Genomic DNA, 22127 nt, shown 5'->3' with positions numbered 1-22127 from the left:
TAGTTATTGCAAATAAAGGAAACCATGAGACCTATGTTTCTTTGGGCCTGGCTTACATTCTTATCAAGCATTGTTGCCTCCTCCTTTGTTTCCCCTTACCATTCCTGCACTCCCATCCAGGCCCCTCCCCCCCACACTGTCCCTGCCAAAGTTGTAAAGCTCATTTTTCGACATAGTGTCTTGTACATCTCATAGTTGCAATGGGTTCACCTGTATCCCTATTTAAATAATTTGTTTTTCCCTTCCCCTTCCCAAATTATACCAACCTCAAATACATTGAAAACAGGGGTTATACTATGGGGAAGGGACATACAAAGCAACAAAGAAATCATCTTATAAATATGTTAGAAACAATAACAAGAAAGAAAAACCATTAAGTCCTCATCTTGGGGTTATTGTTGTTGTTTTTCCCTAGTGATTTTTTTAAAAAGTTTTATTGGCAATAACAATGTCTGGGTAGCATGTTTAAACTTGGTCAAAAATTAAATGTTTAGACAATATATTTACTGTATTGAGCCTAGGAATAAAAAGGGGAAAAATCTGAAATAGGAAACACAGCACTGATTTTCCTTAGAGCCTGCTTGTGATGCATAGCCTGTTAGTTAGATCTATGTCTCACCAGTCATTCCTGGGACAGAAATTGCTGTGTGTCTTCAGCTTGCCAGACACTTTAAGTATGACTTCAATGAGCTCTATGGTTTAAGTTGTAGTTCAGCAAACTTTGTTGATGAAGGTTCAAGTAGTGACTCTTAGATTTACAAGTCACACAATTTCTTATTTTTTGTTGAAGAAATATAAGGTTTTGTTTTATATTTTATTTTACTGTTCAAACTTATTTTAACACAAAAGTAGTCTCAGATAAAGCATGCATAAATAAATATTACTATTTTCCAAAACTTTATTTAGGGACTCTAAAATTTTGATATATATTTTTCATATGAAATATCATGAATACTATTTCATATTATAAATAATATGAAATATTATTACTGTTTTTTAAACCACTTAAAAATGCAAAAACTAAGGCTGAGTATGGTGGCTCATGCTCATAGTCCTAGCTGCTTGGAAGGCAGAAATAGATGGATTACAATATTAGAGCAATGAAGGCAAAAACTTAGCAAGGCCCTATGTCTATGAACAAGTTGTGCACAGTGGCTTATAACTGTAATTTCAGCTACATGGGGAGCCAAGATAAGAGATCCAAGTCCAAAGTGGACCTAAAGCATAAAGTAGGAGACTGTCAGGAAAATAACTAATGTAGAAACATGATTCAAATGGCAGAGAGCTTGCCTAGCAAGTACAAGGTACTAATTCAAGAGTAGTACTGCAAAATGAATGCATATACATATACATCCATGCATACATATATACATAACTATTCACAGCTCAGAGGCAGCTGATTAGCTTTGGCCCATGGACTACTGCTTTGCTATTGGTGGCCTACGCTACAATAAAGAGTATATAGTTGCTTAAAGATGTACAAAACTTCTGTACATCACAGAGATGAAAGGGATTTCTTCTGGAAGAAGATATGGAGAAGGTGACATTTGAACTGCTTAAAGGGTGGGATGTAAATGGGCACTTGGAAGATAAAAGGGAGCATTGTTTATGGCTACTATAAGCACAACAGGTGTAAACCTTGGCTGTCCAGGAAGCCAGGGAGGAGGGGTGTTCTTGTTGCCACAAGCAGATATCCCTGAGTATAGTCAAGGAGGAATACACTATGTAGCAATGAATGAATAAGGTCAACCTAGTTAGAGCTCATGGGAGGGAATTGTGGGAGATAACGCTGGACAGACAGTATGGGGCTAAAAGTAGAATTGGACTTGAAGATTAGACATGAAATTAGACATTTGGAAATTCCTAAGTAGGTGGCACAGAATTGCTGCAATTCCTTAACAATAACATGATATCATCACATACCAGGCATACTCATAACAACTGGGATCAGACTACTTGCAGAAGTCCAATAAAGAGATCATGGCAATATTTAAAGAGAGGATGAAAGGATCTGGGCTGAATCCAGGCAGCCAGAACACAAAGGAAAAGATAGATAAAAGACACATCAGAGCCTAAGAGTCAAAGGGACTTAACAATTGAGTATAAAAGATAGGCTAAGAAAAAGGGAAGTCAAAGGAAATGCCTAGTGACTCCATGCATATTATATTTGCAAGTGAGAGAGAAGAGGGAAGGGAAATCTGCAAATGCATATATAATTGAGATTTTACTTTTAATATACCTGGAAAAGAGATACAAGGTAGGATTTCTGTAGATCCTACAGTATCTGTTTCTGTAGATAACCACAAATAATTCTGTGGCTAATTTTTTGTGCTGCTACTGGGGCTTGAACTCAGGGTGTTAACCTCAGATTGATAGAGATTGGCTAGCACTCTACTACTTGAGCCATACTTCCACCTCCTGTAGTTAAGTTTTGCTCTGTGTGTGTGTGTGTGTGTGTGTGTGTGTGTGTGTTGTGTGTGTGTGTGTGTGTGTGTGCATGTCCTGGGGCTTGAACTCAGGGCCTAGGTGCTGTTCCTGAGCTTCTTTAGCTCAAGGCTAGTACTCTACCATTTCAGCCATAGTGCCACTTCCAACTTATTATAAGTAGTTGGAGATAAAAAGTCTCATGAACTGGGCTGGGAAGTTAGCTCAGTGGTAGAGCGCTTGTCTTGAATGCATGAGGCCCTGGGTTTGATTATTCAGCACCACATAAGCAGAAAAAAGCTGGACGTGGCACTGTGGCTCAAGTGGTAGAGCGCTAGCCTTGAGCTGAAGAGCTGAGGGATAGTGCCCAGGCCCAGAGTTCAGACTCCAGGAACGACAAAAAATAAAGTCTCTTGAATTTTTCTGCCAAGGCTGGCTTGAAACAGCAACCCGCAGAAATCAGCTTCCTGAGTAGCTAAAATTACAGGCCTAAGCCACTTGCAGTTAACCTTTGAAAATATTTTTATTCTCTGGAACTTCAATATGAAGAGTTTTGAGTGCCTTTCTGTAACTATGGTTGAGGCGAATGTGTGTGTGTGTGTGTGTGTGTGTGTGTGTGTGTGAGAGAGAGAGAGAGAGAGAGAGAGAGAGAGAGAAGAGAGAGGAGAGAGAGGAGAGAGACAGAGACAGAGAGAGAGAAGAGAGAGAGAGTTGAGCCTATTTCTTCTATTTGTTTTCCTTGGAAACCAGTGGGATGCAACTCATTTTTGACTCATACAGTGGTTCTTAGTGTTTGCTGTGATGAGGGAAATAAACCCAACAGAGAACAAGGTACTGCCAGGACTGTCCTCTAGTGAGAATACTATTCAGGATCATTCTCAGCTCAGCTTGTATTAGCCAGTTAGCTCAATTATTGTCAAATTAAACACTTGATTCTTTTTTTTTTAAGAAACTTGCTCATTTCCTACAGAACATTTGGGATGATGTCAGATATCTTGAGATTAAAAGGAGGGGAGTATTATCCTTTTGAGGGATGGAGAACAATATCTGGCCTGCAATAAGACCCTCAAGATTATTTGGTAAATTAATTTAGATAATATGTATGGATCTTGTGTGCTTTTCAGCTGCACTTAGCTTTCTGTTTATATAGATAAGATGTTATAAAATCCAAATAGCCCTTGCCCATTTCCTGTCAAGTTTCAGTGCTACAACTGATAAAAGTTGAATTGAGCTTCTTCTATACTCCTTAACTAATAAAATGGTATCTAAGCTATATTCTATATCTTGTTCAAGTACAATTTCTCAGTAACTTTCTAAATACTGAGTTTTTGTTATTCTTGGAGAAACAATATATGAAGAAAGAGAAAGAGGGAAGTAAGTGAGAAAAAATAAGCAATTATAACAGACGATTATAATTATTACCTGAAAGTACACACACACACACACACACACACACACATACACACACACACACACACACACACACACACACACACACACACACACACACATTTTTAAAGAAACGTTCTAAAGTAATGAAGGGAGTCAAACCACATCCAGGAAAATAATTAGAATATTCCTACTATTTAACCCTCTTAAATTCTCTATTTACAGCTTTCATTTGTTCAACACTCTTCTCTCTGTGTTTAAGATAAGACTAAGCATTCTAGCCCTGAAGGGCCGTGTGCTAGTTCTCTAAAGCAGTGTACCAGAGAAACTGAGCTGTCTTGAAGATGTGGCTCTTTCTACCCGATAGTGGGGTGTGGTGGGAGGAGGTTGCTGGGGAATGGTTGAGTGCTTGGAATAGTCCCGGCTACTTCAGTGCAAAACCCATATGGAGCCCCAAATCAAATGACATCTGTTCAGCATGTCAGCAGCAAGGGAACATGGGTTTCACTTTTTATAAAAATTTCTATTTTTTGCCTTGCTTTTTTCTTTGTGCATTAGCCCTTGAAATCGGTAAGTTTCTTTTTTTTATTTCTTCTTTTTTTTTAATTTAATTTTATTTTATTTGTGAACATACTGTACAGAGGAGTTACAATTATGTGGGCAGGATAATGCGTACATTTCTTACCAAGCATTGCAGCCTCCTCCTTTGTTTACCCTTCACATCCCTTCCCAGCCTCCCCCCTCCCCCCAATCTCAATCCTTCTCCTTCCCCCCCTTCCCCCCCCCCCCCCCCGCACCGACGTTGTAAAGCTAGTTTTGGACATGACAACTTGTACTTCTCATTGTTGCAACAGGTCCACCTGTATCCTTAAACAACTGGTTTTTCCCCATCTCCTCCACAAGTTATACTGACATCAAATATAGTGAAAGCAGGGGTTATACTGTGGGGGAGGGATATACAAAGCAACAAAGAGATAATCTTATAAATGTGTTAGAAACACATGAATGAAAGAAAAAAACATTAAAATACACATCTAAGGGTCCATTTTCCTGACATCACATTATCTGACCTTTTCTGCTTGACTCACACATATACTAGATATTACAAATAAGGGAAACCATGGGACCTATGTTTCTTTGGGCCTGGCTTACTTCACTTAATATAATTTTTTCCAAGTTTTTCCATTTCCTAACCAATGGGGCAATGTCATTCTTTCTGATGAAGGCATAGAATTCCATTGTGTATATATACCACATTTTCTTGATCCATTCATCTACTGAGGGGCATCTGGGTTGGTTCCATATCTTAGCTATGGTAAATAATGCTGCAATAAACATAGTTGTGCTGGTAGCTTTAGTGTGGTCTTTTTTGTAAACATTTGGGTAAATGCCCAAAAGTGGGATTGCTGGGTCATAGGGGAGTTCTATGTGAAGTCTTTTGAGGAACCTCCATACTGCTTTCCAAAGTGGTTGAACAAGTTTACATTCCCACCAACAATGCAGTAAGGTTCCTTTCTGTCCACATCCCCTCCAGCATCTGTTGTTGTTAGAGTTCTTGATTTTTGCCATTCTAACTGGAGTGAGGTGATATCTCAATGTTGTTTTGATTTGCATTTCTTTTATGGCTAGGGATGTTGAACACATTCATGTGTCTATTGGCCATCCTTCTTTCTTCTTCAGAGAAGTTTCTCTTTAAGTCTTTCACCCACTTATTTATTGGGCAGTTGTTTCTTTGAGGATTTGTTGTTGGGGGGTTTAATTTTTTGAGTTCCAAGTATATTTTAGATATGAGACCCTTGTCCGTTGTATGGCTAGTAAAGATCTTCTCCCAATCCATGGGCTTTCTATTGATCTTGCTAGCTATGTCATTTGCCCTGAAGAAGCTCTGCAACTTTATGCAATCCCATTTGTCCAACCTTTCTTTGATTTGTTGTGTTTCCGGTTCTCTATTCAAAAAATTTCGGCCTGAGCCAAGGAGACCTAGGGTTTCTCCTATTCCATCCTGTAATGTTTTCAGAGTGTCTGCTTTGAGTTCAAGGTCTTTGATCCATTTGGAGTTGATTCTGGTGCAGGGTGACATATAAGGATCTAGCTTAAGTTTTCTACATGTAGTTAACCAATTTTGCCAGCACCATTTACTGAAGAGGTTGTCTTTCTTCCATTCTATTGTTTTAGCTCCCTTATCGAAGATTAGATGGCTATAGGTCTGTAGGTTCATTTCTGGGTTTTCAATTCTCTTCCATTGGTTCTGAGGTCTGTTCTTATGCCAATACCAAGCTGTTTTGATTACTATGGCTTTATAGTAGAGTTTGAAGTTTGGTATTGATATTCCTCCAGCAGTGTTCTTTCCGTTGAGGAGCGTTTTTGCTATTCGGGGTCTTTTATTGTTCCATATGAATTTTGGATTGCCTCTTCTATTTTCTTGAAGAATGAGGTTGGAATTTTGATAGGTATTGCATTGAATTTGTAGATAGCCTTGGGAAGTATTGCCATTTTCACGATGTTAATCTTTCCAATCCAGGAGCATGGGAGGTTTTGCCATTTTTTAAGTTCTGTGTTGATTTCCTTTTTCAAGATTTTAAAGTTTTCATCATAGAGGTCTTTCACTTCTTTAGTTAATTCCTAGGTATTTTATTTTTTGTGGGGCTATTACAAATGGAGTTGCTTTCCTAATTTCAGCCACACTTTTCTCATTGTTGGCATACAGAAATCGGTAAGTTTCTTTCATTCATCATTCTGTGTGTACCTCTTCCCATGATCACTACATAACTTTACAAAATTGTAAAAATACAATATGTTACATTAGACCATGTAGAACTGTTTTATGGCATGTATTATGTATAATATAAATGATGTGTATTGTAAGATTTTAGGCAAGAAAAGGACCAGGAATAGAGGAATAAAAGATTCACAGGAAAGTTTATTTGGGTATGCTCCCGGGCAAACTCCCTCGTTGGGATCAGAGAGGTCGCACTGAATGTAGTTGTAGCAGAGCTTTTACAGGCAGGGTAAAAGCAGCCCTTGTAGTGAGCAGGCGAGGATGGGGAGGTAGGGGTGTGGGCGCAGGGGGCAGGGCGGGGAGAGTGGGGAAGTGGATTTGTGCACGTATCTTGTTTTGCCAGTTTGAGAGGTCTTAGGCCAGTGCACTAGAAAAATGGTTGAATCAGATGATGTTTTTGGTAGGGACGTGGTCTTTCTGGGCAGCAGCCTGCCCTTTTTCCCAGCTGCCTACTTCCACACACACACACACACACACACACACACACACACACACACACACATACACTAATATATAATAGATCTCTATATATAATATACATATAAATATATAATATTTTAGGCTCCAAAATGGTAGATCAACCAGGCTGGGCCTCCAAGCACATTCCTTGCTACCTTTCCTGGGTAGAGATGGTTGCATATTAAGGCTTTGACATCTGCAAGATTTCTAATTAAAGCACACTTGTGTTCTGGTTTTCCTTGTTTGTATATTTGCCCACAGGCATTTTTTATGAGGTGTCTGGCTACTTGACCATCATGACAATATGAGACCCGACCCTGAGTAGGATGTGTCAGAATGCACATGAGTTGGACACTGTCCTCACACACCTAGATGGGGTTTTCGTATTGGTGGTCATTACTAGAAAATTAAACTGCTTTATTTTTTTCTCCTTATTAGTGCTCTTGTAATTGGCTTATATTTGTCTGCAAAACCAATAAAATTAAATACTCTTGAATTGAAATTGAATTTAAACAAAGGATACCTTGTTTCTGGGTTGATCAAGATTAATTTGCTCTATGAAAGATTCATTTTGTATAGGGTTATAGGAAAGTAGGTGGTCAGTTTTTCAATCCAGATATTTTGAGGCTTCACATAAAATTGTGATTATATACATTTAACAACTAAAGGAAAATCAGGAGGCACTGAAGACCTAAAAGTATACTTAGCTCTTTAATGACCTCTTAAGTAAATCATCTCCCTTTGCTACCTCCTAATAATGTAGTAATACTGTTGTGAACCTGAAGTTGTGAGAAAGTATGAAAGTATAATATAACATAATTTTGGACCAACGTTGGCTAGGCATGAAGAGAAAAATCATAAAACCAAAAAGCTTAAATTAGGGTTTGCTAATTTAAATTAGGGTTTGCATAGCATCTGCCTTGCGAGCATGAGTCCTACGTGAAAATCCAGTACTGTTACAAACCTTAAAATCTTCAAATTAAAATAATACCTACTTGGTGTTGCTGCATTCTTATTTTATAAGATTAAGTATTTTACAAATAAAAAAACAGAATAAATGCTAAGAATTCTGATGGAGCATTTTTAATCATAGACTGTGAATCTGTGTTGCTACTGAAGACTTTTAGTTGAAAAAAATACATGTGATAGACCTTTCAGAATTATTGGATATATATATTGGATATATATCTATATTGGATATATATCTATATTGGATATATATCTATATAAGTATATATATATCATCCATCCACCTATCTATCTATCTATCTATCTATCTATCTATCTATCTATCTATCTATCTATCTATCTATCTATCTATCTATCTATCTATCTATCTATCATAGTGATGGCATATCATTGTTATCATCTTTTCTCCCTACCTATGTTTTGTACAATGAACAAAATATTTGGGATGCTTTTTAATTCTTTTTTTCCTTTCTGTCTTTAGGAGGTGTACAGATGTTCTGTGCTGCATAATCTTCGTTGTGTTTATTATAGGCTACATTGTCTTAGGACTTGTAGGTAAGTAAATAAAGTTATAGAGGATGCTTCATGTTTGCTAATGGAACAACTAAGTCAATGTCACATTTTAAGTATTAATTCCTTTCTTCTAAAAGCCTTATGTTTGAGGATTGTCTTCATGAAAGAAATGTACCTCAAAAGGATTAGTTGGGTAGCAGACACAACATAAAATAAACACAAAGAGGTTAGTCAAATGCAAGCAAAAGATCCTCAAGTTAATATTATTGAAAAAATGGGGAAAAACATATGGTTTCATTTTTTATGTTTTATTTTACTTTAAAAATTCTATTAAGGAGCTGATTACATTAACATTGTTATTTAGTTATATAAACCAAGGTCTAAATCAATTCAGGTAATGTATAAACTTGTCTTTTTTTTATAAGAGAATTCAAGAGAACAGTTTTTAAGAATTTCACTAGATGATTCATTTGAATATAAGGAGTCTTGTTCTCCTTGCTCATAAAAAGGAAATATCCTCTTGCTTATTGTTACAAATCTTTCTATAAAGTAAAAATAAAGAGGATAAATACACAGGCTTCTTCCATTTGGGTCTTTCAAATTAAAAAAAAAAACTACCAAAGAAATTGGAGAAGACAGCTTCTGTAAAAAAGATTGTATAATATTTTTAAGGATAGTCTACATTTTTTCTCCAGTGATGTAAGTTCTGTTCTTTGGATGTTGACTTGGGAAACCTTAATATGCTACTGTTTGGTGGGAGCACTAGTACCATTGATGACTTGTGGTGAAGGTGGATAGAATGTCTTAACAAAAAGTTGTGCCCTACCTAGGAAACAATGGCACATACTTTTCTCCAGCCTTTGGTTATCTTCCAATAAAAGAAGTCTCGAGCATAGTAATTAAAAATAATTTCAGACTTAGAGAGCAAATAGGAAAATGGGAATGAGAGGAGCATATAAAATCATAAAATACAAAGACAAACAATACATTCCTAAGGTCTTCAGAAGATTCTCTTTCTTGATCAACAAAACCAAATTTATCCTTATAAAGCCTCCGGGACATTCTTTGGTTCCTTTGTAGGTATTTTAACTTCTAAATATTAATGTACATGTATCACAATATACATCCTATCTTACACAAGTAGAATTTTTCTTTTTTTTTTCTTTTTCTGTTTCTTTTTTTTTTTTTTGTCGGTCGTGGGGACTGAACTCTGGGCCTGGGTGTTGTACCTCAGCTCTTCAGCTCAAGGCTAGCGCTCTACCACTTGAGCCACAGCACCACCTCTGGCTTTTTTCTTTTTGCTTATGTGGTGCTGAGGAATCGAACCCAGGACCTCACGCATGCAAGGCAAGCTTTCTACCAATGAGCCACCTTCCCAGCCACAAGCAGAATTTTTCATTTTCTAACTTTGGGACACTTTCTTGTCTGTGTAATTCTGATTATTTCATTTAACTTTTGTCATAGCATTGAAATTGTATAGGAGACAGAAGATTTGGAGTCAGGCTGATCTATATTCTCCTTATAGTTGATGGAATTAGCTTATTATTTAATCTTTTTCATCATCTCAAAAAAAGAACACCATTTGTCTTACAGAGCTCTTGTGAGGAGTATTTAAAATAACACTTAGCTCCTTAACAACCATATTTATTGATACTAAGTAATAATTTGCTTGCTACCATTGCACAAGTAACCTAGTTCTAATTTTACTACAGTCATTTTACTTTTTATTTTTATTATTATTATTTGTTGTTGTCTGCTTATGTAGTGCTGAGGAATCCAACCCAGAGCCTCATGCATGCAAAGCAAGCGCTCTACCACTGAGCCACCTTCCCAACCCCTACAGTCATTTTAAATGAGTTAACTAGACTGCTTCATTTGCAACATGCAATTCTGGTTGATAAAGTATGAATAAACACAGGATCTTCCCAAAGATTTCAAGCTTTTATCAGAATCTTTCCATCAGGAGGCTAACTCCTCAAGTAGATAAGTCTCTGCCATATATTTAAGCCAGTCTGATATAACCAGAGAGAAATATCCTTTATATTTATATAGAGAGATCCCATGCTGACAAAATAGAGGAATGAAAGCTATCATTCCTCCTGAAGCCAGACAAGAAATTCTTCTTTTTGTTCAAGGTTTACAGAATAATCAGTTTGACAGATTTTTAATTCACAGACCCAAAAGTTGCAGGACAAATGGTTTCCAAAGAAAAACTCTGTTACCCCAAGTTAATATTGATTCCACTACTTGAAAAAAAATGACACAAAAATTCACTAAATCTGTATGTACTTTCCTCAGGCCTGAACTACAAAATAGCCTAATGGCTAGTTCTGAAGTATGAACTTCACTCTTCAATCATGTTTCATGCTGAACTAAAAGGAGCACAAAGGAAAATAGTTGGCTGGAGTTTCTAGTGGTATTAACATAATTATTTATTAACATTATTATTCAATATCAGTATTTATTAAGAAAGAACATGTAGCCTCACTTGAAGAAAGATGATGTTAAATCATTTTCATTGGCATGAGATATTTTGATGTTTTGGGGTGTTTTTTGCCATTTTTGTTATATCAAGACCTTCACAGACTTACCTTTTGTCCAGGATCTTTTCATAAGTGTTACCACAAAAGAGCCAAATTTCTCAAAGAAACCGTTCTTGGCATTTTAAGGAGAATATGCCAACAAAGGCAATACTCCAACGCAAGTAAGCCCTTAATTTTCAGCCATGAAAAGCAGAATCTTAGTTCAAGTGGATGGGGTGAAGTCTGGGTAGCAGGTAATCAAATCTCCTTGAAATATCTAGCTAACATTTATGGTAATAGGCCTCTTTGTCCTACATCACTGTTGGTGACTGTTCAGTTATTGTACTAGCTAGAAAAAAAGAGTATTTACTATGCCAATTATTCATTGCCATCCTTGTGCTAACATGATGTATACAAGAATAGCACAATTTTAACATTTATTTTATTTTCTCTCAAAATGGATTTCCGGTTGAGCAGGTTAATTCATTGTTAAATTTATTTAGATAGAACTGCTTGAAGTTGGAGCACAAAGTTTGTTTTGGTTTTGGCTTTTAATCTTTCCCAGAAGTAATTAACCTTATTAGCTGAAAAGATAGGAAGTTCACAAGAATATTAATGTGAGCAAGCACAAAACTGTCAGCATGCTTTGCAAAGCCCAAACCTAATGGAGAAACCTCTTTATAGGGTTCCTAGACAAGGGGCTCAGCTGGATTCCCAGGAGTTAATTAGCCCTATTGGAAAGATGAATGAACATTTGACTGCATGAGAGACCTCAAGGGAGAGCTATAATTCCTGTCCAAAGATTCCTGATCCCTACATTGTGAGCAAAATCTGTGAGCAACAATTGATAAGCAGAACAAAATGTAGTTCATAGAAGTAGTATTTCTGGCTTAGCAAGACCTAACATTTAGACATTTGTTTAAAGACTTAGAGGCCCCTAGATGTGGGAATTCTGTGAGAATGTGAGGGAACTGTAATTGCAAGAAAGAGGGAAAGGCATGTTGATTTGTTGCAGTGCAAAGTTTGGCAACACTATCTTTTACAGTGAGGTGGGAAGTACTAAAGATACTCAATTAATTCAGTGGTACAGCCGAAGGGATCATCCTTAGGAGAGGAACCAACCCTAAGAGTCTCTTCCACATCTGAGCTGATACCAGTAATGAGATCTGGGCCTTGAGCCAGAATCTGATGCCATAACTAAAGGTGGCTTCTTATCATTTAAAAGGAATATTTGTGTTTGGAAGGAATGGAAGAAACTTATGACCAAATTGAGGATTATGGAATTTTTACCATAATGCAGAAAATTCTTTGTCATTTCTCTCAATCTATAGGTAGAACCTGTGCCCCTTTCTCTTTGAGTCTGGTCAAGCTGGTGAGTGCTTCCTAGGGTAGATAAATAAAGGAAGCTAGAACAGACCAGTAAAAGATTTCCATGAGCAAGTAATTTATAGATCAATTGGAAGGATTAAGTATAATTCTGCCTAAATACTTTTTAGAATGAAGAAGAAAATAAAGTACTTCTATTAATAATAAAGTGTGGTCAAATTTGACCTTCTATTTCTAGGAGCAATAACGAAATCATATATCTGCTTTTCCATTCATTACTTAAAGAAATTCATCATATAATACTCTTTCTGACTTGAACTATCCCAAGGCACCAGGGAGGGATCTATCATATTTCTAGTTTCTATATGAAGAGAGACTTTATAGTGTCCTTGAGCATTTTACCCTGTGGAATCATTGATCTTCTGAACTATTTACAATTGTGTGTGTTGGCTTCCTGTACCAGGATTAAAGATTATGGTTTTGTTGTTGTTGTTGTTGGTCGTGGGGCTTGAACTCTGGGCCAGAGTATTGTCTCTCAGCTCTTCAGCTCAAGGCAAGCTCTCTACCATTTGAGCTATAGCGCCACTTGCAGTTTTCTGGTGGCTTATTGGAAAGAGTCTCACAGACTTTCCTGCCAGGGCTGGCTTTGAACCTCGATCCTCAGATCAGCCTCCTGAGTAGCTAGGATTATGGCATTTTTTAAGTCTTTAAACAATACTTAGCAATTGCTTCCCAATGCATATTAGGCATGGAGTAGCTGTATGGAAGATAGCTTTCTGCTCTCTCAGAACCAGCCCAAATATCCAGTCTTCATAACATGTTAGTTGTCTTGGAGAGTATTTTAATTTCATTTTGACAAACAGACCTGAGGGATCAATCTATTCTCTCCTAAGCGAAAATCATAGGGAGAAATGTCTAAGGCCTTGTTTTTTTCTTCTCTTAAAGCAAATTGGTCTTTCCCTGTCCCAAGGGATAGGATGAAAGGAGAAAACCCATGTTTTGAAACTGAGACAGGCCACTCAAATGACCTATAGAATGACTAGTGAGAGAAGTAATATATTATAGGAATTCACATACCTTCTGTCTATTTGGAACAAAAATAAATCTACCTACATCAGATTACTACTTCAAAATTTTGTTTTAATGTTGGCTGTTTTGCACCTGTAATTACCAGCAATCAGGAAGTTGAGGCAGAATGACAAACTTGGGGTACTGAGACACATATGTAATAAAAAGGAAAAACTAACCCCCCCCAAAAAACAAACAAAAATAAGTAAATAAGACAAAGTAAAATCATTTGTCCCCCAATTTTTTTGGGGGGGGGTCCGGTCGTGGGGTCTGAACTCTAGGCCTGGGCACTGTCCCTCAGCTCTTCAGCTCAAGGCTAGTGCTCTACCACTTGAGCCACAGCACCACTTCCGACTTTTTTCTTTTTGCTTATGTGGTGCTGAGGAATCGAACCCAGGGCTTCATGCATGCAAGGCAAGCGCTCTACCACTGAGCCACCTTCCCAGCCCATCCCCCCCAATTTTTTAAATGTAAAAATTTTCTAGTTCTATTATTTAAAACATTACTCTATAAATTTAATGAAAAGTATATTGTATCTAAATAAGATAACCATCCTTTACTTATAAGTAAATATTGACAAATTAAATTATGGAACTTGGACTGCCTTATGTTTTGAAGCATTGGGTCTAAAAAGGAAACATCTCATATTTGACTGTAATTTGAGCGGATATTTTAGTACTGAGTGAAATTTTGACTGTCTGTTATGTCCTGTTCCATGTATGCATTGCAGATGATTTGACATGGCGTTCAGCCTAGGAGAACTGGTTTATGTTTAAGGACACGACCCTAAGCTCACCATTGGCTGGAAGGGGCCACCTGTGAAATGGCAAACTACATTTTTTTCTTATCCAGGCAACTGGATGCGGGGTAGCTTCCAAACTGGTTCTATAAGCAGCAGTGTCATCAACACAGATTTTCAAATTCGGTATCATGTGTCCTATTATCTGCTTCATTGCATTTGTAAATTGCTTGCGTTAAAAAGCCATAAGCACAATTTGGCAGGCCTGTTCCTCACATGCTAAAACAGTTAAAATGTACCTTTAAGGGATACAGAATAGTGATGTGAAAGCCAACATTCCCAACCAGCAAGTGTTTGGGGAATGCCTTAGCAGCCCCAAACAGATTTGCAGTTAATTTTTAAGTGTCAGTGCAAGTGGTTGGTCTAATCACATTTTCTCCTTGACAGAGGGTTTTTAATGGCTGTGACTTCTTGACTCAGCCCTAGAGCACAACAGGAACATGTTCTGTAAATGTTTGAAAATGAGAGATAATGTTAGATAATAATACTTTCTCCTGGTAATTCAGTGGTGTATATTTCCTTGATATGAGTGAAGAGGTAATTTGCATGATTAAAGTTTGCACCCATCTCTTACCAACCTTTAGTTATTTACTGTGAATTTCCCCAACAAGATTTACAAATGATCTTTTTTCTCTTATTCCTTTGCATGCATGTGTATGTAGTATGTATCAGCTTCACTTTAAGTGACCTATTAAAGTTATTTCTAAAACAAAATCAAGGGAATGGGATGACCTATCCAATCTGTATTATGTAGCTTTGTTATTTCATTTTATTCGCTATCATAACCCAGGAGATAAAATTCGAGAGCTTGTGACCTTGACCACTAAGGTCTACTGCCTTTAGTTTAGCAAGAAGAGGAATGAAAGTTCCTTAAATAATGAAAGTTACTGGCATGGTTACTATGACATTTTCTGAACACTTCCTGTCACTCCTTTCTTTCACTACCCTGTCATTCCATACTGAGTTGGGCTTAAATAAGCAAAAGCAAACAAAGATCATGAACACTGCAATGTTGTTACCAGGTCAGTTGGCAGCATTGTCAGTGATTGTTTATGAACATTAGACTTCACACAGGCCAATCAGGATGATTTATATTGTCCTTAAGAATATGCTAAGAAATAGTACCATGCTATGGTCATTATAGTTTTATAAGGTGCGTTATTTCAATATCCTGAGTCAGCAGATACCCATCATAAAGTATGGCTCTTTGAGGGAATGAGAAATGAATGAAAATATGATAGATATTCAATATAAATAAATAAATGAGAGTTTGACAATATGCTAGACTAGAAATATATTATAAAGGGATTTTTTTAGACTCAATGTGGTACCTGGTGCTTTGCTCAGTGCCCAGTGCTCTAACTACAATCCTAAGACAAATTTTTTTTTATTGTGAACATACTGTACAGAGGAGTTACAATTACATGGGCAGGATAATGCATACATTTCTTACCAAGCATTGCAGCCTCCTCCTTTGTTTACCCTTCACATCCCTTCCCAGCCTCCCCCCTCCCAATCCTCCCCCCTCCACAACTTGTACTTCTCATTGTTGCAACAGGTCCACCTGTATCCTTAAACGACTTGTTTTTCCCCATCTCCTCCACAAGTTATACTGACATCAAATATAGTGAAAGCAGGGGTTATACTGTGGGGGAGGGACACACAAAGCAACAAAGAAATAATCTTATAAATGCATTAGAAACACATGCATGAAAGAAAAAAAACATTAAAATACATATCTAAGGGTTCATTTTCCTAACATCACATTATCTGACCTTTTCCGCTTGACTCATACATATACTAGATATTGCAAATAAGGGAAACCATGGGACCTATGTTTCTTTGGGCCTGGCTTACTTCACTTAATATGATTTTTTCCAAGTCTTTCCATTTCCTAACAAATGGGGCAATGTCATTCTTTCTGATGGAGGCACAGAATTCCATTTTGTATATATACCACATTTTCTTGATCCATTCATCTACTGAGGGGCATCTGGGTTGGTTCCATATCTTAGCTATGGTAAATAATGCTGCAATAAACATAGTCGTGCTGGTAACTTTAGTGTGGTCTTGTTTGTAAACATTTGGGTAAATGCCCAAAAGTGGGATTGCTGGGTCATAGGGAAACTCTATGTGAAGTCTTTTGAGGAACCTCCATACTGCTTTCCAAAGTGGTTGAACAAGTTTACATCCCCACCAACAATGCAGTAAGGTTCCCTTCTGTCCACATCCCCTCCAGCATCTGTTGTTGTTAGAGTCTAAGACAAAATTTTTTTAAAGTTAACTTTATCTCAGGAACAAGTGAAAATAGATAGCAGATACTATATAACAGGTTAGGCCCTAAGGAATACTTCAAGTAAAGTTGAGGATTACACATGTTAAATCACTTGGTAAAAGACAAATATATATAAAAATCCTAGCAATTGTAACTAAGTTTAAGGTACAACAAAACAAAATGGAAAATATTAGTTTTATAATAATTATGAATATTTAAGTTGAGAAAGAGAAAGATTAACTACTTGGTTCAAGTACAAAAAAGATACTAATCAAGGTATATAACGAGTAGTTATCTATTTCTATATAACAAATGACTTTCAAACTGGGACATTAAGAAATACATTCTTTGCAATTCGTGTGGTCAGGAATTTGAGAGCAGGTTGGACGTATAGTTCTCTGTGAAATTGTGTTCAAGATGTGAGCCAAGGCTGCAGTTAACTGAAGGCTGACTAAGGTGGAGGATTTGCCCTTAGAATGGTTCACTCATATGGGTCTGGCCAATAAACTTCAGATCAGACAGCCATCAATCATGGCTCTCCTGTAGGACTGTCTGAATATCCTCATGGCATGTCAGTTGGCTTTCCCTACAGTTAATGATGAAAGAAAGAAAAAGAACAAAGAGAAAGCTGCAATCTCTTTACTGTCCACTCTTACAAGTCACTGGATGTCATTTCTGCTCCTTCCTATTCATTTGAAGCAAGTGAGCAAGTACAGTTCATATTCAAAGAGTGAGAGATTAATGACCACTTTTGAAGAAGAAATATCAAGTAACCCATGAAAGCCACTATAGATGGTGATCAGCTGAATCAAAGTAAATGAAATTTGTGGATAGCAAAACCTCATGATAGCCATCTGGGAGAGAAAAAAAGACAATGTGGAACCTCTCTTTTTTCTCTCTCTCCTTATTTTTGAAGAGTGTGAATATACCTCTTTCCAGTGGCTCTAAGCTATAGTACCATTAATGCCTAGGGAAACTCTCAGAAAATTTATATTGAGGTTTGGTTGGTCATGGTGTTTGGGTGGGTACTACTGACATATAATGGGTCAGAGCCAAGGAAAACAGCTTATAATATTTAGAACAGCTTAGCAAAAAAGTGACTGACTGTTCTTCCTGTCTGACTTACCTATGTCTCACTGATGATTTAAATATTTGAAAAAAAAATGGTATTTCTGTTTTAAAATTACAAAAATGTGGCGCACTAGTGGCTCACTCCTCTAATCCTAGCAACTCAGGAGACTAAGATGTGAGGATAGTGGTTCAAAGCCAGCTCAGTCAGGAAAGTCAGTGAAAGATTCTATCTCCAATTAACCACCAAGAGTTAGAATTGGAACTGTGATTCAAGTGGTAGAGCACTACCCTTGAGCAAAAAAACAAAAAAGCTAATGTACAGATAAAGACTAAGCCCTGAGTTCACACCCTAGTATTGGCATAAAAAATAAAAAAATTTATAAAAGTTATTTGTGCATGACTTTAATGAATACCAAGAGAAACTAGAAGAGGACTGTGCTTTTTTTGTGAGCAAAGCTTGTTACTTAGAAAACATCTCTTGTGATATTTAAGGTTTTTATAAGATACATCTTCTAATTAACTCTGTGATATTTGTTGTGATTCTACCTATTGGGGGAATACCTGACTAGTTTACTCTGTCTTCTAGATTAGGCATAGCTGAATTTTTGCATATTGTTGTTGATAATCATTAATCATTAACTGGATTTCTATATTAAAAATGTTAATTATATTGACTCTTAAGAAAAACATATATGTTGTATTATTAATAACTTATTTTAAATAACAGTCACTAATGGGACATTATAAAATGGGACACTGTTAAATATTTGCTATAAAATGTTAACATAACAATGAAAGCTGTTGATCGATAGAGGGTTGGGGATGGGGGATTTGTGACAAGGGGTTGGGCTAAGAAGGAGACTGAATGAGGTTTGGTACATTCTAAGTAGATTACTTGCAACTATGAAAATAGAAAACTGAAAGCTGGGTGCCAGTGGCTCATGCCTGTAATCCTAGCTACTCAGGAGGCTGAGATCTGAAGATCACAGTTCAAAGCCAGCCCCGGCAGGAAAATTGTGAAACCACCAGAAAGCCAGAAGTGGCGCTGTAGCTCAAGTGGTAGAGACCTAGTCTTGAGCTGAAGAGCGAGGGACAGTGCTTAGGCCCAGAGTTCAAGCCCCATGACCTACCCCCAAAAAAAAGAAAGAAAGAAAGAAAGAAAACTGAAACTTATTGAAGCTGTTTTGGAAAGGAAAAGGAAGGCAGACAGTGATAGAGGGCGTGAAAATGATTGGAATACATTACTAATGTGTGTATATGTGCATAGAAAGGCAACAATGAAATTCTCATTATAGAACTAATTTTTTTTTTAAAGGGGAAAATGATGTACTAGCTCAGTGGTAGTCTGATCCCCAGTACCACCAAAATAAAAAAAATAAAAAAGATGTGTTATGTATGATTGCCTTGAGAAAGACTGTTGTACAAACTGGTGATGCCATTACAGTTACTTACATTATCAAGTCTTTGACATTAAATCATTCTGTGAGAGAAATGTTTTGAACAGCCCTATCTGTCCAGAGAAACATAATATGAAAAACAACATGTAATGTTAATCTTTAATAAAGCTTTTTGTCACTTCAAATGTAGTCAATATAAAATTATTAAGATGTACATTTTGTTCATACGTTTTTACTTTGTCTTGTGTTTTTGTTATTGTTGTTGTTTTTGTTTTTTGTCGGTCGTAGGCCTTGAACTCGGCCTGAGCGCTGTCCCTCAGCTCTTCAGCTCAAGGCTAGTGCTCTACCACTTGAGCTACAGCGCCACTTTTCTTAAGGTGTTTTCTTAAGGTGTTTTGGAGATAAGAATTGGGCCCAAATGATCACAAACAAGACCATACTAAAGCTATCAGCACAACTGTGTTTATTGCAGCATTATTTACTATTATTTACTGGATCAAGAAAATGCGATAAATATACACAATGGAATTCTATGCCTCCATAAGAAAGAATGACATTGCCCCATTTGTTAGGAAATGGAAAGACTTGGAAAAAATTATATTAAGTGAAGTAAGCCAAGCCCAAAGAAACATAGGTCCCATGGTTTCCTTTATTTGCAGTAACTAGTATATGTCTGAGACAAGCAGAAACGGTCAGATAAGTTGATGTTAGGCAAAATGAACCCAAGATAAGGATTCAAATGTTTTTTCTTTATTGCTATTGTTTCTAACATATTTATAAGATGATTTCTTTGTTGCTTTGTATGTCCCTCCCCCATGGTATAACCCCTATTTTCACTGCATTTGATGTTGGTGTAATTTGTGGAGGGGAAGGGAAAAAACAAACCGTTTAAATAGGGATACAGATGGACCCATTGCCACAATGAGATGTTCAAGACGTTATGTTGAAAACCGAACTTTACAACTTTGGGGAGGGGGCAAGATGGGAAGGGTTGGGAAGGGGAAACAAAGGAGGAGGCAACATTGCTTGATTAGAAATGTACTCATTAACTTGCCCATGTAATTGTCACCCCTCTGTAGGGTATTTTCACAATAAAAAAAAAACAGAGTTTCATGGACTTTCCTGCCCAGGCTGCTTTGAACTGCCCGTCTTGTGGTTTATTGTTTAATTTAAATTTTATTGTAAAGGTGATGTACGGAGAAGTTACAGTTACATAAGTAAGGTAATGAGTACATCTTTTTGAACAGTGTTATCTCATCCCTCATTTTCCCCCACTTTTCCTCCTTCTGACTCCCCTCCCCTCAAGTTATGAAGTTCCTTTCCAACATAGTGTCTAGTGAGTATCACTGCTGAATTGATTCATACTTTGTTCTACTGTTTCTGTGATTCCCCTTCTGTCCCCAAAATAGAAAAACTTATACACAAGACAAAGGGTACAGAAATAGAAAACAGTGACATTTGGGGATAAACCAAAGGGGAAAAAAGAAAGAATAAAGAAATAACTGCAAACAGTACAATTTTTTTAATACCCTTGTTTCCATTTCTTTGAGTTCATTTCAATAAGCATCATTTTATATAGTCATATGCACATAGCTATTGAGCCATTGTGATACTCTCCTAAGGATATCCCATGCACATTCTATTTATTACAAATGAAGGAAACCATGAAGCCTATGTTTCTTTGGATCTGGCTTACTTTGCTTAATATAATTTTTTCCATGTCTTTCCATTTCTTTACAAATGGGAGCAATGCCATTCTTTCTGATGGACGCATAGAATTGTGTATATATATCAAATTTTCTTGATCCATTCCTCCACTGAGGGGCATCTGGGTTGGTTCCATATCTTAGCTATGGTAAATAATACTGCCATGAACATGGTTGTGCTGGTGGTTTTAGTGCAGGCTGGTTTGTGGTCATTTGGGTAAATGCCCAGGAGTGGGATTGCAGTGTCACAGGGAAGCTCTATGTTTAGCCTTTTGAGGAACCTCAATACTGCTTTCCAGAGCAGTTGAACAAGTTTACATTCCCACCAACAGTTTAGTAATGTTTCCTTTTGGTCACATCCCTGGCAGTTTCTGTTATTATTAGTTTTCTTAATAATGGCCATTCTAACTGAGGTGGGGTAGAATCTCCATGTTGCTTTGATTTGCATTTTTTTTTATAGACAGAGATGTTGAGTATTTCTTCTTGTGTCTATTGGAAGTCTATCTTTAAGTCTTCAGACCACTTATTAATGGGGTTGTTGTTTCTTTGAGGATTTGTTTTGGGGAGGTTTAAGTTTTTGATCTCTAAGTATATTCTAGATATGAGGCCTTTGTGTGATGCATAGACCTTCTCTCATTCTGTCAGCTTTCTATTTATCTTGCTAGCAATGTCTTTTGCCATGCAGAAACTCTTCAGTTTGATGGATATGTTTCATTTCTAACAAGCCATTCCTAGTGCTTTGTAGACAGGTGGCTAGTAGCTGTTATATTGGGTGACACACTTTCAGATATTCCATGAGTAGAGAAATTTCACTAAGAGAGTAAAATGTAAGAACTACCCTGCTTTATGAACAGGGTCAAAAATGACTGTACATCTCCTTTCCCTCCTCTTTTTTGCAGCTTGTAGCTCAAAATAATGATGTTCAAACACACACCATCTGTAAGGCAGTTTCTGTGCTTGAGGTAGAGAGGGTAAGGACAGCTCAGCTCAGTAAACATGGTTACTGGCCTGCCACAACATAAATCTAGAGTGTCAAGGAGAATTCTTTCCTTGACACCTCTACCTTCATCTTCTCTTTTGTCCCCAGATCCCTCCTGAGCCATACTCCCTACCCCTCCAAGTATAAACCTCTTTTACTCAAATAACAAAGGCTCCAAAATTGCCTGTGCCATCTCTTTTCCTATATGGTGTATCCATCCTTTTACTGACCATCATTTCACTTCTTGTTTTTCACTGTGATAGCCTTTGTGATGCTGTGATAGCTTTAAGTTTTAGTTTTAGTCCATGGTTGGCTGGCTCTATTGTTTTGGTTCTGAGTGAGGTTGAACATCATGGCAGGGAATGTATAGTGAAGCAAAGTAGCACACTGGTGGAAAAGAAGCAAAAAGAAGGAATAAGGACATAGTCCCCAGTAACACTGACAAGTGGCT

The 22127-nt window shown here is 37.1% G+C and overlaps 1 protein-coding gene across 5 annotated transcripts in view; it reads left to right on the top strand.

Annotated features, from left to right (window-relative positions):
- Slc44a5 (solute carrier family 44 member 5) overlaps nucleotides 1-22127 on the top strand; it is a 349067-nt gene that overhangs the window by 270304 nt on the left and 56636 nt on the right. For all 5 annotated transcript variants that reach the window (XM_070007306.1, XM_070007302.1, XM_070007303.1 and 2 more), the window contains one exon: nucleotides 8502-8575. In XM_070007306.1, coding sequence (XP_069863407.1) covers nucleotides 8502-8575 — 74 coding nt within the window. The remainder of the gene's footprint in view (nucleotides 1-8501; nucleotides 8576-22127) is intronic.

The sequence above is a fragment of the Dipodomys merriami genome, unplaced genomic scaffold (genome assembly GCF_024711535.1).
Source record: "Dipodomys merriami isolate MVZ:Mamm:240054 unplaced genomic scaffold, mDipMer1.0.p SCAF_7, whole genome shotgun sequence".
Lineage (NCBI taxonomy): Eukaryota > Metazoa > Chordata > Mammalia > Rodentia > Heteromyidae > Dipodomys > Dipodomys merriami.
Note: the sequence above shows the minus strand (reverse complement) of the source record. Positions and strands in the feature narration are given on the sequence as shown.